This window comes from Ptychodera flava, chromosome 14, assembly GCF_041260155.1.
Source record: "Ptychodera flava strain L36383 chromosome 14, AS_Pfla_20210202, whole genome shotgun sequence".
Taxonomy (NCBI): Eukaryota; Metazoa; Hemichordata; class Enteropneusta; family Ptychoderidae; genus Ptychodera; species Ptychodera flava.
The window spans coordinates 2,873,153-2,891,400 of NC_091941.1; the positions used below are offsets into that span (position 1 = coordinate 2,873,153).

Here is an 18,248-nt window from a genome sequence, read left to right on the forward strand (position 1 = left end):
TTAAGGTATTAAAGAAGCTTTTAAAACTACTCAATGAGTTACTAGAGATTATAATTAAATCAACCTGACTCCATTGTTTGGCACTTTTTACAGTCAATCCTCTGCAGTAAAAATCCTTATTTGTTATAGGAACCACGAACAATTCTACGTCTATAGATCTTGTAACGCTTTTATGATCAATTTCCGTAGAAATACTTTTCATATATTGATAACACGGGTTGACATCCATGGCATGGATGTCAAGTCGATTCGCATAACTGTGTGTTTAGTGTGCATGAATGGGGTCATTACCCGAGGGTCAGAGGTTGATTCACTTTTACTTAGGCGACGGAAACAGGGATGGGGACGTCATCTGCAGAAACCCAGACACAGTCCATTGAAGCAAATAGCAGTCTTCATTATTCATAAAAAGTACAAGATTTGTAGCATAATATATTAATATTCAGTGTCAACGTCAGTCATTTTTGACTCAAGAGTTTCACTCTATTTCTGTCCAAAGAAAAGTTCACTACAAGTTGTAGGTGAGTAAATCAATAGATTATGAGAATCTTCACCACTGTGCTGTCACTCTAATTCAGAAATGTTCTCCGTATATCTGTTACATAACGATCTTTAGATTGAGGAAATTTGGAATGAATAACAGGGTTGAAGATTCTCAAGAGAAAAAAGTTCCCGTTGCTTTTTAACCCAGCCTTCCAAAGTACGAGTTCTCGTTCTTGGAAGACATCTTTGATGACAGATTTTCACTTTGCTTCACCAGCAAAGGAAAACATCAAGTGATGCAATATTATTTATGAAAGCATGACAAGTCGTCTGTTGAATAAACACTTTCAATGCCTGGCACAACGCAAAATTTGGCGAATTTATTAACCTCGCATAATCATCGAAAAAGGCGATTGAACTGACAAGTAACTCGTGTTTTTTTTCTTGCACCACCTTGATGATGTTATGATAGAAACCTTGAAAATTGGAGGGGTTTACGCTCCCGTGAACGAACCAAGTTCGACGCTGTGTCGTAGCAAGATTTGCAGTCGCCCCGCCTATCGTTTTCGCAAAAGACGTCTCTTTGAATTAGAGTGGCTCAAGTTGGGGAAAAGAAAGGAACTATAAAGATTAAACCAGCAAGAAAAACGGTCCACATCATTATGTTTTAGTATTCAGTTCCTAAAATTATATGACAATCGGCTTGGAGAGCAGATTTCTGCATGTGACCGGGCTGCTGTGACAGGCCTACTGAAAATATCAGGTGTTCTTCATGATGAATGCGAATATTTTAAATCTTGCATCCTCAGCTGGCCAGGTCTCTGTATACGCAGATTTTTAAACAAATACGTTTTTCCGTATACTAATTATTCAAATCACAATTCACAGTTTTTTACATGATCACGATGTTTTATTCATGAAAAAGTGGCAGATGTTAGTTCGCATACCGATAAAAGTTTGGAATCTGATATCTACTAATTATCACAAGAACAATCGAAACAGTGTTAGCTTGTTTCATCAACAGAAGAGTAATTCACACAAACCAAGGTGTTTGTACTATGCAGAAATGTAAACATTTGCCAGCGCTACTATTTCATTGAATCAAGTACACGATTGTTATACATTATAAACAGAATACGAGTATCTGCAAAAAACATCAGAGTTATTCTGGAAGCAGAGTGTTCATAAACGGTAACAAATCTTTCAAGTCACAACTGCAGTATGAACCGTTCATAAAGCAAAAGTAATGGTACCATTAGTTACAATAATGACAATGTATGACAAACGATCATTCTGTCTTGTTCAATCTCACAATGGTCATTGTTATAATCATCTAGGAGTTTCATGACACACGGCAAAGAATTAAAGACTAATATTACAAATCACACAAGAAATGATATCTTCAAACATTGAAGACTAACATAATTAGAAGAGAAAATATTTCAAGTGTTCAATACTTATACCATGAATCACTGATGTCACGATATTTTCAATGCAGATAATGATAATTATAGATGACGTGTTTAGATACATGTCATTGAACTTGAAATTTTGATTCTTGGCTTTTACTCCCGACTGCGGACAATTAAGATTGTGAAATTGTCAACTAACGAAAGAATAACGCGACATTCTGGTATAGTTAAACAACAAAACACTAGCCACCCACCGTTTCTATTTTAAGATATCATCTGAAAAAGCGGCGGTCTTAAAATAGAGCCGTTCACAGAGCTCCAACTCAGCATTTGTCTACTTTCTATACAGAGGTTCCGATAAAGAGAATTTTGTTGAGTGTAATACAGTTTATAATAATAAACGATAGCGCGGAAAAGTTCACAATTTGTTATATGCCGCCGGGAAGGTGCTCTGACAGATATATTACTGACATATTCGCCATTCTTTCGGGTACAAATTGCCGTCATGAGCAACATCCCATGGGTAGGAACATATCGTCATCCCCGCCGCTAACATGTGTTATTATTTAACCAATCTGTATAAATCACAACTGTATAAAAGAAAGAATGTGTATCATGATAAGCCATCAGGAATAGAAAAAATTCAACCTTCTAAAAACTTACAAATCTTACGTTAAAAGTGATATTATCAGTAATGTATTTAATCGACAGACACGATATTCTTCATCCCAGACAAAGAATTCATCCGTTTGTCGTTTCATTCAACGAAGGGTGATGTAAGTTTGACAGCCCTCTTTGAGTCGAATAGTTCCAACTTCAATAATGTCGTAAGACTGACCAGGAACCCAAGTGAAATCAAACAGCGGCAACAACTTGGCGAAGAGTACTTTGGCCTCGATCTGAAAGATATTGGGAAATCAATCGATTAGTCAGAGAGACGTCGCTATTTTAAATACTCATTAGATTTCCGATAAGATGGTTTGGAATCCAATGCAACTTACTAGTACGTAAAACGCTTATTTCAGTGTGTTGACAGATTCTTTTTCATGCATTGGAAACAAACGCACAACTTAGATTTTTACCTCTAAATGATTTTAAGACTCAGTTATAGTCGCCATAAATATACTCATCAGCATCTAAATGAAACCAACTAAATACCAGTCACCTATGATTGAAATAGCGACGCTTTGAAATACAATATGGCTTAACAACATGAATAAAAAACATCTCTCCGAAGATTGGCGGGTAATTTCTTTTGGAAAGTAAAATGTAATAAGGCATAACTTATGGGGCTTTAACTAAGCCACGAGTGGTCAACATATGACTGGTCAAGTAAACAGTTATTAAATTAGCAGAGCTTTATCACTTTCTATAAACTCTACACATCAACGAATTCCCATGGTTATTTTTTTTTCTGTCCTGTGTTATGCAGGTGACTCATTTCTCCAACACTTCTCCGCATCTTTCTTATGGTTAATACACAGAGTTTTTCGTTGACTCTATACTGAAGAAATATTCTATTCGACATTGACCATTAAAATACCACAGACTGATTAAGCAACATTTTTGATATATATATATATAGAGAGAGAGAGACTTTAAAACCATATATTTTTGTAAATTAGGAGCGGTGGCAAATATCATATGTTTGAATTAAATTAAGGAAATGAAGGTACAAGTTTATTTTATTATTTATTATATTATTTGATGCTTCCGTATAATTGGTCATCATCATAATGAATTTATTTTGACTAGTACATTGTAGCGCATGATCGCCGAGTGTTCACATTATATTTTTTTCTTTAAAGAAGGGACGACTTGGATGGTGCAGAAGCCAACAATTCAAAACTGTACATTACCTGAGCGAAATTTTGACCGATGCAGTTTCTCGGACCAAGCGAAAACGGTATGTATGTATTGGGTACACTGTTAAAAAAATAAAATCATTTTAGTTTTTTTCTTTACGAAATCTGGAATCTATACTGGGTCATCGGTATTCTTCATCAAACGATGGTGAAGAATACGTTGATTTTGATGGAGACAGGTAGATGAACATATGATAGCAATATGCAATCAAAATCTTTCAAGCTGCAAAACTTAACTGGCCAAGGCGTTGTTTTAAAGGGACAAAGTCGGCCATTTTTTCATTAATTTTGTTTGATACCAGATACTATCTACATTGTTTGACATGTTGAAAGATACTGAATGAATGGGTGACCATGCATATATCCGACCCCCGTTTTAGACACGATACATGAAACCATCGCGAAAATGAATTAATGGTCATGACCATTAATTCCTTTTCGCGATGGTTTCATATAATTTGTCCAAAATCGGGGTCGAATATATGCATGGTCACCCATTCATTCAGTATCTTTCAACATGTCAAACAATATAGATAGTATCAAACAAAATTCATGAAAAATGGCCGACTTTGTCCCTTTAATCGACGTGTATCAGCGATAGGGCTGGATATAGTCTTGTTTACATTTAATCAACTTCAAGTGGGCGTGACAATTCCTAACTAGGGTACATACTAATTCATTGTTTGGGTTGTGTTTCCATTATAATGATGTGAGCATCAGGAAATCTTAAACTGAGTGATTGCCAACATTAAATAAATAGCGTTTTATGAATAGTAAACCAAGTATACTATGTATTCAAACACCAGCTAAATTGTAATTCATCAGGAATAAAGAAGAAACACAAGACATTGACATTGCAAAGTGTGGTGATTTGTTAATGTTTCTCTGTCTGACGTGTAAAGAGTAGCTGTGGTGTGTTGTGTAACTGAGAGCATGTGGCTGATTAAATGTAAACAAGACTACATCCAGCCCTGCTGTGTTAATGTACAGGGTATCGCGTGCAATATTCGTCTAGAAGTTATGAATATGATCAATAAATGCCATATATTTAAGTAAACTTTTTTCGTTATACAAGCCTTACCTGTGTCTAGTGTGTGCCTATTACTTTACCCTATCTCTGTATAGTATTTCAAAGAAAACAGTCCATATATGTTAATTGTCCTCTCTAATCCCCTTCATTAATTTGTTCTGCCGATCACTAACGTGGGGCTTATCGCCCTGACCAAATAACTCGTTAGCAGCTCATAATGTAGTAGAGAGCTGTTAACGAGTTATTTGGTCAGGGCGATAAACCCCACGTTGGTGATCGGTAGAACAAATTAATGAAGGGGATTAGGGGGAGCTACTAACAGATATTGACTGTTTTTTTTTTTTGTTTTTGTTTTTGAAATACTATACAGAGATAGCTTGGGTAAAGCATAGACCCTAAAATAGACACACACAAGACACGGGTAAGGCTTGTATATGAAAAAAAGTTAACTTGAATACATGACATTTATTGATCATATTCATAACTTCTAGACGAATATTTCTCGCGATACCCTGTGGCCTTGGCCGATTCAGTTTTGCAGCTTTGAAAGATTTTGATTGTATTTTCGAAAAGTGACTAATATTTGTTTTGTTTAATCAAAGACACTGGGGCGGAAAACCACTCCACTATAATCACGATAATGGTTAAAGGCATTGCTCGCGATCCCTGGGATCACCTTTGTTCTAGTCTGTAAGAGGATTATAGAGGTGTGATAGCCTTTTGTTTTCCATTGAAATTGTAATCTGGTGGGTAAATTTTCTGATGAGACAATCTGGTGCCAAGCATGCCTTTACAGCCTTTAAGTTATCACCAGTTACTCACAGTGCGTTGGCGTCACTGAAGCGGTCAGGATTGAAGGTATCAGGGTCTTCGAAGTATTCATCCTGTCTTCCCAAGCTGTACAGATCGATCTGGATGAGCGGATCGAAGGTAAAAATGAATACTTTATTCAACCCCGGTGTGCACCGATTGCCTTTATTATCGCCAAACATATGAAACCGTTCAAAGATTTACCCCCGAGATCAAGACAAATAAGGCACAGGACAAAGATTATGAAGAGATACATTGCGAAATTTGTCATAGCGAATACTCTTCTCTGATCAATATAATTTCATCAGGTATTGTCGTGCGTCTTTTTTTTCATTCGGAATTTCATTTTTATTTCCATCTTATTCAAAATGACATAAATAAGAAAAGTTTAAAATCATGATTGATGTTGGGGAGTACAGAACTCTACCAAATCAAACATAAATTCCAAAGTATTAACAAGAAATCGGGGGTATGGGGTAAATTACAGAAGCTAACAAGAAAATTACATAAAAGCATGGTTTTTGTGAGTTTCGTGTATGAAATATACGTACGAGTCTAACACCGTAAACAATTAATACTACATTACATTCTTCACTGTTTGTGGTAAGAAAAAGTAATCGGTTTTTATGTCCTAACAGTGGTTGGTCTATACAAACATGTTGTATTTATTTGAAAGGTTTTAAGTTGCCTTCATGGGAAGGTGTTATTTAGTGACATCTGTACAATCTTACATAATCCTTTCAGTATAAAGTCTTGAAAAAACCACAAACTTATAACAGCTAGAGTCGATTTGAGAAAAAGCAGAAATTAAAATATTTTTGGAAAATTAAGGTAATGCTATCTGAATACACAAATCCGATAAATTTTCTTTGTACACCACTTTTTAGCTAATGACGACTGCGAACTTGCCACTGATAAATAAATTTTCTGGGTCTGAGGTATCACGCGACACTTAGTTTCAACGCAAAATCTTACAGCATTAATTCAGAATATTTGTTATTTATTCAATAGTCGTTCAGTATTGTTATGAAAATTGATCTTCAGAATCCTACTACACTTATATTTTGTACAAAAATGTCATCGATTTATGTAAAAGACCCAACGGGGCTATGGCGCTGTGCCTGACCACGGCGTCATTATTTGGATTGATTTGTTTTTGTCATGGAACACCGTGTATTCAGTCTTACCACAGGCTACCCAGACAGAATGAATAAGTTTATTATTAAGTTTTTCTCACTGTTTTCTCTATCAGTTCCTCTCCTTTTCTTCATCACAGTCTCCATGGATATAGGGACTGTGTCTTCATGCTCTGAATGATCGGAGTAAATAAAATAAACGGTTATATAATCTAACCTAGCCTCTTATAAACCCTTTAGTCATTCTACACCCATTACAAGGACGTTTATCTCTCATATACACATCTTGTAATTAATTAGTCAACACAACTAATTATGCTAATCCGTGGACTTATCAAGAGTTGGTCAACATTGCAAAGATAGAGATGTAAATGAAAAAGGAGTAACTATTCCTATCTTTCTCGATGTTGACCAACCCGTAAAATCCCTGCAACCTAAATACTCACAGTGGCGGGCATATCGACTACGGGATCGATAGATCGAGCCGAAAATCGATCTACTTAGCGCCTTTGAGTTGTTCTATGGTAAACTGATTTAGGGAGCCGTCATTATTTACGGCCTGGGGGTCGGAGGAATGTGAGGGGGTCACTCAAAAAATTGAAAACTTCAAGGGGGGTTGCTAAAGATGTGGAGAGGAAGGAGGGGGGTTACTCAATTTTTTGTGCGAAATAAATTGGAACACCTCTCAGATTGCACCATTGCACACATCAATTTCTCAAAATTTTCCATGCGAGAGGGGGGAGGGACATCCCTTCTCGTGCTCCCCCTTGATTAGTTCTAACCGTGTAACTGGTAAAAGACAAATTGAAAAATACCTCTCAGATTGCACTAGACTGCATCATTGCACACATCAATTTCTCAGAATTTTCACAGGATCTGGACAAAACTGAACTGTTGTGAATTCATCCTTTATTGTCACAGAAAAATATATTTTAATTGACTTCAGTTCAATAACCATTTTGACATTTAAACATACCATATTTAGGCTTTTCATTAGAAGCTGGGCAGGTGGAAAAATGAAACAAGAATATCACCGATTTTTCCATTCCTGCATATTCATTTGTCTTCAATCTCTGGCAAACTGAGAACTGTTTTACACAAAATGTATTGTCATTGTTTGGTTGTTGAATATTGTGACTCAAACACTGATCTTGCAAAAATGTTATAAAAATATCAGTGTTCAATGTCATTTTAAACAGTTTTACCAGTGCAAAATAAAATAAATTGAAACACCTCTCAGATTGCATCAGATTGCACCATTACACACATCAATATCTCAAAATTTTCGATGCAAGATAGGGGAAAGCCCCCTCTCGCACTTCTCCCCTCAGCCTCTCGCGTGTTCTCCCCCTGTACTTTCAAATTCTGGCAAGTCAGATATCCTAGTGAAAACCCTGTCATAAACAATATATACTATATGGTTAGATACTGGTTATTGCGTATCAGTATTTTGTTGTGACTTTGAATTCCATTTTGTTGGTTTCACCTCTTTCAACAGCCATGAGATAACCGATGATAATCTAGCAGGGTACATCAGGATTTGAAAGGTATTTACTGTATTTTGTAAATTTTACAAATACATGTATTGGCATTTATTTTTTCTAAGTGGGGGGGGGGGGGGTCAGTCAAAATTTCAGAGTTAGAGCGGGAGTTACTCAAATTCATCATGGTTGGCAGGGGGGTTGCTCGAAATTTCGGAGTTGACCCCCTGCCGTAAATAATGACGGTTCCCTTACCTGGGACATATATGAAAGTTTCGTTAAATCCTCGAATTCAACTTCTGTTCTTCCACACAGAACGTCCTCTATTTCTGTTCGTAGTCTATTTCGAAAGTAAAGCAAAGAGAGTGTGATTTAGAAGAGAGCATTTTGATAAGAATGTTTTTTAAGAACGCTTTGTAGTTCCATCATAAGTTACATAGCCAATAGATACCCCAAGCCTGATGGACAAAGTCACCCCTAAAACCACCCTATGTAACTTTCATTATCATTTGAACGAACTTAAATGAGGTCATCCCATGGAACTTTTCGCATTCAAAGTCAACTTTTATATTTTCGACAGTGCTAAAAAACTAAAAACAAATCCGTATCAAAAATGCCACCACACCTTCAACACCAATGTCCTGGTAACAGGTGCACCAGTTTTCCAGATATCCCGGTGGAAGTGGACGGACATACAGTCAAACGTATATACATGCACACACACGCACACACACACACACACTCACACACACAGACACACACAAACACACACACACACACACACGCACGCACGCACACACACACACACACACACACACACACACACACACACAAAGAGACAAACAACCAAACATAAAGGCATACGGCGAATGATTCCTATTGCTCCCTATGCTATATATACGCATAAACACGATTGGAACTAATTTGGGATAATTGGATGATGAAGTAATGTCTGTTTGATCTGCAAATGTAAGCTCATCTGCTTTCCTTTTTAAATTACACGCTTGTTTTTATGAGTAATTAGTAATTTTGCAACAATCAGCTAAAGAGCACCTAATGCTTTCGAGAATTTTTTAAAATATGAAAATCCAATTATCCCAAATTAATTCCAATCGTGTTCATAGTAAATGGAGCCATAACAGTTCATTTTAAAAAGGGGGTAGAAAGAATGACAAGCGAGTCAAGAATGTTGCGACAAAGCTTGGGTCAAACTTGATTAAAAGTTGCAACGCACAATTGTGGAAATGATAGTAAGCTTGATCCTCATTAACTGAACTATAAACTTTAGAAGATACACACTTTACATATTATGTTGAACATTTTGCAGTGATTCTGTGTATTCGTTTTTCCTGAAGTAAGATCAAGTCTGAACTACAGCTGTATCCTTTAGCATTAAAGCAAAGAATATGACTACTATGATGGTTAATAAAAATGTCCTTTGACATATATCGCGCTTATATCTGCTTATGGTACCTTACCTGTCTAGAATGTCCTGATTTCTGATCAGTTCCATCAGCATAAAAGCAACCGTATTTGCTGTTGTTTCGTGACCTATCAGTAGAAAAGAGATATTATATTACCATGCCCTGTCCATTACGTTTTAATTGGTCGAGCTTAACCACGTGACTGCCCACACATACACAGTAATGGTTTGTTTTCATGCCCATGAATATGAATAATATTGTAAACACAGTAACTTTACGGCTAAAACGAAAATTGTGATTTGTACAAAGATCATAATCAACCACAAAATAAGTTTAGACGCTTTTTTCAAAAAAAATCTCCGGATTTGCAAAATTTTGCAGCGCGCACTACTCACTGACAGGTTCTGGGGCCCCGTTGTCGTTCGCACGGAACATTTTCGTACATTTTGACGGTTTTTAGGGGTTCGTTGATAATATAATTGAAATAACAGACTCCGCGCTGACCATTAGGTGTATTTATGGGCGTGGGCGAGAGGAAAGCCAAATAAACGGGCTTGGCAAACCTCGCCCGTTAATTTTTGGCTTTCCTCTCGCCCTTGCCCATAAATAAACGTTAACGATCAGCGCGTTGTCCGTTACTTCTATATTTTTCAAATTTGAAATGACAAGCAATTCCTTCAAAAGATGTTTAAGACTATTTTAGTAAAACGACAGACAATTTAACACGCTTTTTAAAGTTCCTGAATTCGATATATTGATTTACTGACATTGGTAATAATTTGTCACCACTCAGAAAATTGTCGATGTTATCAAGTACGTGGTATAGCGCAAAATATTTGTTTATCAAAGTTCGGCAAACCTTGATTTACAGCTCAAAATATCACCTCGAGCACAGGGATATATTCAGGGACAATTAGTACGAATATGATAAAACCACTGTGTACAAGTTTTTTCTGTCTACCTTTCTCTTACCTATACGCTCTGCTCGCTTGAGACGTGACGGACTGCCCACTGTGTCAGATAGGCATAGTAAAATGCGCCCTCTTTCTTGCTTCCGCGCGTGACCTGAATCCGTTGTGGGATTATCAAATCTGATTCAGACTCGATAATCCTGCAAAATATTCAGATTACACGCGGAAGCAAGATTTCACCGAAAGAGGGCGCATTTTACTACGCAGACTCTCACTCTCTCTCTCTCACACACACACACACACACACACACACACACACACACAGTGCTCAGTCCGTCACCTTTCAAGCAAGCAGGGCGTATAGGTAAGAGAAAGGCAGACAGAAAAAATAACTTGTAGACAACGAAACTTATTTGGTTGTTATCATATTAGTATTTATTGTCCCTGAAGAAATCCCTGTGCCTCGAGAACATGAACAAGAACATCAATTTTCAGTTCTTCGAGCAAAACACTGGTAGACAAGATAAAACCGTTTTGTAAAGAATCCTACCAGCAAGAAAAAGCGTGACGAACTCGTCTAGAATATCTTCCATCCCAAACTCTGGATTTTTCAAGTAGTCTGCAGAACATTGGAGAGATATACGCACAATTGTAACTTTTTAGAATAGTTTGATATTAAAGAATGAAGGAATAGAAATATAAACGATGTATAATGGTCTGGTGCCGAAGCACAAAACCCAAAAATTTCGGCCCCACAATGGTTCTTGGTGGTTTCTGTATCTTCAAAGCCTACTGAATCAGGATCTGCATGATGCCACCCTGGCACCCTTGGGCATTTTAATATATTCAAGATGGCCGCCAAAATATGTAAATGATATATCTCAGCTCTATGAAATGTTATCAAAATGATTTTGGTGTCATTTGCCAGGTAAACAGGGCCGAGGAATTCATTTCTTTCATTGCCCAACATGTGCAACCCTTAATTTGCATAAAAATCCAAGATGGTTGCCAAAATGACCCCCAAAACATGTAAAATGCCATATCTCAGCTCCACGAAAAGCTGTTGGAGTCATTGTGGTCTCCTTTGCCAGATAAATGGGGCTAAGTAATTCATATCTTTCATTGCCTGACATGTACTACCCTTAATTTGCATAATATCCAAGATGGCTGCCAAAACGACCTCTAAAAACAGGTATAAGTATCATATCTCAGCTCAATGAGAAGCTGTTGGAGTCATTTTGGTCTCCTTTGCCATATAATGGTCAAGCAATTCATATTTTTCATTGGCTGACATGTAAAACCCTTAATTTGCATAAAAATTTGCATACAAATCCGATTCCTGTTTCAGTGTGTAAGGATCATATCTCAATACACTATGCCACTGATTTTGGTGTCTTTCAGCATGTTTTACGGGTCAAAAAATTGGTATGTTTTGTTATATTTGCTATAAAATCAAGCATGAAAATCTGAAATGGATACTTAACAATCCAAGATGGCTGCTAAGCTGGTTTCAACAACATATATCAAGGTACATCACTTAAAGCCAAAATGACCACCCAATATCAACTATGGCCTCACAAATGGATGCCACAAAAACATTGAGTCGTATCTTAGCCAACCAAGCATTCTTGAGACCTATTTTGTTGTGTTTGGTCAGGTTTTATTGGTCACAGGGTTTTTATTGCTTGTTTCCTGAGCCGGAAAAATCTTACTTCTAATGGAGGGATTTTTATCCGCATTGCCGCTATAATGGTTTCCTAAAACATTACACCATATCTTAATTTATACAGCATCTTCGACACAAGGTTGTATGTGTTTTGGTCCGTTTGAGAGGTCATGGAATTCACATTTCCACTCATATAAATTATCAAACCATCTATTCACATGAATTACATTATTCTTTTTTAACAATTAAGATTCTTGTCTTTTGCTACTTTTGATTTCATGCTATCCCCTAAAGGTGTACCCTTAGCTTTGCAACCATCAACGCTGCTAACAATTTTACAGTTTCTGCGATACGGGCATCCGTAGGGGCATCAAGAATACAAATGTTTTTCGCTTGATACTCATCCAAACCACTTTGAACAGTTTAATTGCAGTACAATTACCCAATATTTAATTGAATTGTTGTTGTTTTTATAATTAAACATATATACACCTTGCTCCTCCGAAAGCAATCTTCATCACTAGTTCAAATCAACTACCTGACATCAAAAGGTCTATACTGATGAGCATGTGCATTTTTCCTTGTGTCTCCGAATGAAACCAAAAGTACATAACAGTGCTGATGAGTTTCCTATAACATCACTTCTCCGATAGATGAAATGTAGACTAACGTGTACTGTTTTGGTGACTTGTACAAGTTTTATTGGACTTTGATAAGAAACATACCAACAACAAAAAATGTATGCAGACAAAGAGCCACAACTGCTAGGTGCCCATGCTGTGTCTTGTTATGGTGCAGTGGCCTACATGCTCGCCATTGGAGCCACAACACACTAAAACTGCTCCTAAAAATAACGAGCATAACAACTTGCACACACATATATAACTTCGACAAGAAAAAAATAAAATTATTAATGAACATGTAATATCCGCATATATAGATTTACCCATATATATCTCTTTTTAATACTCTTCTGTTGTTGATTTTGCAAAACCTTTATTGTACTTTATGATCAAGATCCCAATTGGGATACGACTTCAATAAAGGCTTACTTTACTTCACTTAACTTTATATATATAAATAAGGAACGGTATAGTGAACAAAGATCCAAGGTCTCAAACGGATTTCTGTGACTTTGGTTGGCTGAAAGATGAATCAGTCAAATCACTTTGCACTTTTAGTTTTAGTCAAGGCTGACCAGCTCTTTCAGAAGTGCATAAATTCATTCCTAATGGCTGTACAGGTGACCCTCCATATTCCACAGGAAGTTACAGGCGGTCTTTAACTCAACTGGCTGTGACATTTGTATTTTCTGCTAGTATAATATAACAAGCAACTACCAATATAAATGACCCTGCTAATAACAAAAGCAATGAAGATGATGTTGTGCAAGAATCTGACCGAAACTTACAGTTCTGGTCGAAAACTTGTAAATGAGTATTTTTGGTACATTGTTACAGATAAGTATTATAAAACGGGCCACCAAATGATAAATGGTACGTAAAAAGTTCATGTAATGGGAAAAGTGTGTTCCTTGATACCTAAAATACGGCCAAAGATTAGAATCAATCTCAAAGATGATCATTTAAGGCTAAATGCCTGTTTTGCAACTCTTTTTAGGGCATCGATGATGTTTTGACTTCACTTTTGATATATATGTTGATTGTACAGTTTATATGCAATTGACCGTTCAAATGTATCCATAGACACAAATTTTGGTGTCGCAAGCTACTCTGTAAATAGAGACACGATATAATATTTTTGACACCATTATTAGCATTATCAGATAAACTTCCTCTTTTTGTAATGTTCTTGAAAGTATTTTCAGGTCAGATCACTAGAGATTCCAATTCTGTAATTAAGAAAACATTACCATACTCATCAAAATAGCTCTTAAGAATGCTTGATTGGTAAAAATGCAACTCACACCTCACTAAATCTAACATTGATGTGTGTATCGCAATTAAACTGCTCAAAGTGCTCTGAATTGTGTGAAACGCAAGAAGTTGGTATTCCTGCTGCCTATGAATGACACTATAGCAGAAACTAGAGACTTGTTTTTAGCATGACGGCTGTAAAGCTTAAGGTACAACGTCTGACGGGATGACATTAAAACTGGTTGTCCAAAATGGCAAAAGACAAGTATCTTCATTGTCAAATCAGAAAACCATGCCTGCAATGATAAAGGTATTCATAGAAGGCTCTGCTACACCCACTTGTGTTCATATATTTAAAGGGCAGCAATATTAAAGATCCTCTAAAAATGATCTGAATGACTAAGTTAGTGCAAAGATAAACAAGACCGATGACTAAGGTTGGCTCAAAGATGACCAAACAAGTCACTTTTATGCAATTGCAAATGCATACTCAGCAAATTTGCCTCGAATAACTGAAGGTCATTTATTGTGGTTGATTGGCAAATGATAAAATGACCATTCATGTTGTATGGAAAGATACAGTTCATTATAATTTAATTTAAATGGTTGGTTCGACAAATCATGTGAATGGAAATTTGAATTCCATGACCTCTCAAACAGACCAAAACACATAAAACCTTGTGTCAAAGATGCTTGATAAATTAAAATACGGTGTAATGTTTTAGGAAACCATTATAGCAGCAATGCGGGTTAAAATCCCTCCATTAGAAGTAAGATTTTTTTCCAGTTCAGAAAACAAGCAATGAAAACCCTGCGACCAATAAAACCTGACCAAACACAACAAAATAGGTCTCAAGAATGCTTGGTTGGCTAAGATACGACTCAATGTTTTTGTGGCATCCATTTGTGATGCCATAGTTGATATTGGGTGGTCATTTTGGCTTTAAATGAATATTTCACATTTAATTTAACGAAAAAACTTATCCTTCAGCCTTAAACCCTTAATGTATTAGTCTCTAGTATGCAATTTCAGCTGAGATATACCTTGATGTGTATTGTGGAAATCAACTTAGCAGCCATCTTGGATTGTTAAGTATCCATTTCAGATTTTCATGCTTGATTTTATAGCAAATATAACAAACGATGCCAATTTTTTTTCCGTAAAACATGCTGAAAGACACCAAAATCAGTGGCATAGTGTATTGAGATATGATCCTTACACACTGAAACAGGTATTTATTTTTAGCAATTTTTTATGCAAATTAAGGGTTTTACATGTCAGCCAATGAAATATATGAATTGCTTGACCAAATATATACCTGGCAAAGGAGACCAAAATGACTCCAACAGTTTCTCATTGAGCTGAGATATGATACTTATACCTGTTTTTGGAGGTCGTTTTGGCAGCCATCTTGGATATTTATGCAAATTAAGGGTAGTACATGTCAGGCAATGAAAGATATGAGTTCCTTAGCCCCATTTACCTGGCAAAGGAGACCACAATGACTCCAACAGCTTTCCATAGAGCTGAGATATGGCAATTTACATGTTTTGGGGGGTCATTTTGGCAACCATCTTGGATTTTTATGCAAATTAAGGGTTGCACATGTTGGGAAATGAAAGAAATGAATTCCTCGGCCCTGTTTACCTGGCAAATGACACCAAAATCATTTTGATAACATTTCATAGAGCTGAGATATTACCATTTACATATTTTGGCGGCCATCTTGGCGGCCATCTTGAATATATTAAAATGCCCAAGGGTGCCAGGGTGGCATCATGCAGATCCTGATTCAGTTGCCTCTGAAGATACAAAAACCACCAAGAACAATTGTGAGGCCGAAATTTTTGGGTTCGACCAACAATCAGGGTTTCGGCACTAGACTATAATGGCTTCTGTTAGGATCATGCCGAATACATCAAAAGAGTTCCATGCATTATTGTTCATAGCGAGATGAAGTGTTGCGTTGTGTTCTCATTAATTGTAACTTTTCGTGGCAATATTCTTATTACAAACAAATATTCTTGTTAAAACAAACTCGAGTAATGTGTACATTGTTAATCGCAAACGGTCGAGTGAAGAAGTGTGTCCCAATACAAGAGTCACATCTTTAACAAAGCACATCTAACCATACCCACCTGATGCTTTGAGCATATGCCCTATTATATCGTCTTCGTTCACGTATTCTCCATTCGACCTCGCAGCTAATCTCTTTTCCACCACGTCTCTTCCCGTCTTACGAAGGAAACGCACGGCTGCGCGCGCATCCTGTCGGAATCCTCTGCTCATGGGATTGAACTTAGTTGAAAGAACATCTATTAGCTTGCATATTGCTCCATTGAGATATTGGAAGATCCAACTTCCAATATCCATCGACAGAAATTCAATACCGCAAGAACTTCACTTAATGATTTATGTGCCATCACTAAACACTGGTTCAAGAATATCGTTATTGTGAATTGTTTTTTGTTCCTTGGACCAAGTAAATTATCTGTTTAATAATAATATCTTTAATGATGCCGATGATAGATCTGCTTTGATGTTTCATGATAAAGAGTAATTCAATTCCATGATTTCGACACAAGTCGTTGGTCCTTGTATTCAAACCCAGAACAACAAACCGCACGTCCAATGTACATTCTAGCGTGGACCATTGCAGTATTTCTAATTTCTGTCGCAATTTCAAACTACCTTCAAAGTTTACTTACCTTATCAAGAGGAAAGCGCACGCATCTTGTCATGGCAGATAAAACAAGTTGATTTGCTTTAAGGAAAGGGTTTTCGGCCTCAAAGATCACATTGTAATCAGTACCAAAACCCACCTGCATAAGGTAGAAAATTAATACAACATTCACTGACTTTATCCAGAAACTTCTTTTGACGAGAATAGAGGAGAAACGTAAACAAATCCATGACTCTCTAAAACATGTAAAAACAATAGTACGATATGATCCAACGAATAGAAAAATGTACAGAATAATGCTGATATGTGTTCTTCGAACCTTAGCAATGACGTCGAGACCCCATCTGAGGAATTCGTCCGACATAGACACAGCAGTTTTACAGTCAGTCTTCTCCCTCAGTTTATCAATTAGCAAGTCAACGCTGGCGTTGAATTAGTCCATTGAATGCTGCAGAAATCTTAGAAAAAAAATGCAATATTCATGTAAGTCGCACGTAAATGTAGACTATTAAATTTACACGCATATTCATGTATGGCATTTCTTATTAACAATGGCTGGAGGCGAATTTTGGTAAAATCCTTAAAAATCGTGGCAGAATGATGCATCAAGCCAGTTTACATTGACAATGCACGAATCATGTAATCGACGGCACGCAAAGAGATGACGATATGGAACGGTGCCAAAAGAACAATATAGCTATGCAATAATGTTGGTATTTCTACGGCCAGGAATGTCTAAATGATTAGATGAACTTTTCAAGCTCATGAATTCTGTCACCACTGTAGGAAACGTGCGATCACATTACTGATTGACTTCACATCGGGTGCTAGTGCGGCAGCCTTGTATCGATATAAAACAGCCTACAACTCTCACCAAATTTTAGGTTATCATGGAGATATGAAATAATTACCTACGATGAAAGGCTGGGTTCAAGAGGGACCTTCTCTTGGCCCATTTTTCAAAGCAACGTTGCGACTCCATACCATCGCCATATAATCGTTCGCCATACATGATGGAAAACGTATCATACGGTATCGGTCCTTTCGCACAGTTTACGGTTATCAAGAGGTGCTTCAACAAAAGAACACAATAACAGAAAGATGAACAGTTAGCGTTAACGGAATGTACCTGCATTAATGGTGTATGTAATTCATTAATCATTCGTCCATATCCTCAGTGCAAACAGTAGAAAGCAGATTCACTAACACCTTTAACACGTTTTGTTTCACAACATGCGCACACATGACCACATTTTTTTTGTAAATCTCCACCGTCAATTTATAATTCAGTACTTTGCATTTGGCATATTGTAATTATGAGATCACTGCCTTTCGATGACCGATAAAGTACGATATTGTTAAAGATGACATATTAATGTCATGTTTACTACTGCTCGTAATTTTTCGCGCTGTAATTTACATATAAAAAACTTCCAGACCGCATTCTAATGAGGAGTTCTTTCTAGAAT

The 18,248-nt window shown here is 36.8% G+C and overlaps 1 protein-coding gene and 1 long non-coding RNA gene across 3 annotated transcripts; both read right to left on the reverse strand.

Annotated features, from left to right (window-relative positions):
- Positions 1–1,415: 1,415 nt before the first annotated feature.
- LOC139148960 (uncharacterized) lies at positions 1,416–7,077 on the reverse strand. 2 transcript variants are annotated; one of them, XR_011556047.1, is made up of 4 exons: positions 6,838–7,077; positions 5,613–5,701; positions 3,755–3,821; positions 1,416–2,794 (listed from the first exon to the last, which is right to left on the reverse strand). It is a non-coding gene; the product is annotated as an uncharacterized lncRNA (long non-coding RNA). The 2 variants fall into 2 exon arrangements; XR_011556046.1 differs by lacking the exon at positions 6,838–7,077 and having other exon boundaries at positions 5,613–5,872.
- Positions 7,078–8,400: 1,323 nt separating this feature from the next.
- LOC139150564 (cholesterol 24-hydroxylase-like) lies at positions 8,401–17,233 on the reverse strand. The gene is made up of 6 exons (XM_070723001.1): positions 17,099–17,233; positions 16,805–16,918; positions 16,235–16,394; positions 11,103–11,171; positions 9,696–9,768; positions 8,401–8,557 (listed from the first exon to the last, which is right to left on the reverse strand). The coding sequence occupies exons 1-6, from the start codon at positions 17,141–17,143 to the stop codon at positions 8,401–8,403; spliced, it is 618 nt and encodes a 205-aa protein (XP_070579102.1). The 5' UTR covers positions 17,144–17,233.
- Positions 17,234–18,248: the final 1,015 nt, after the last annotated feature.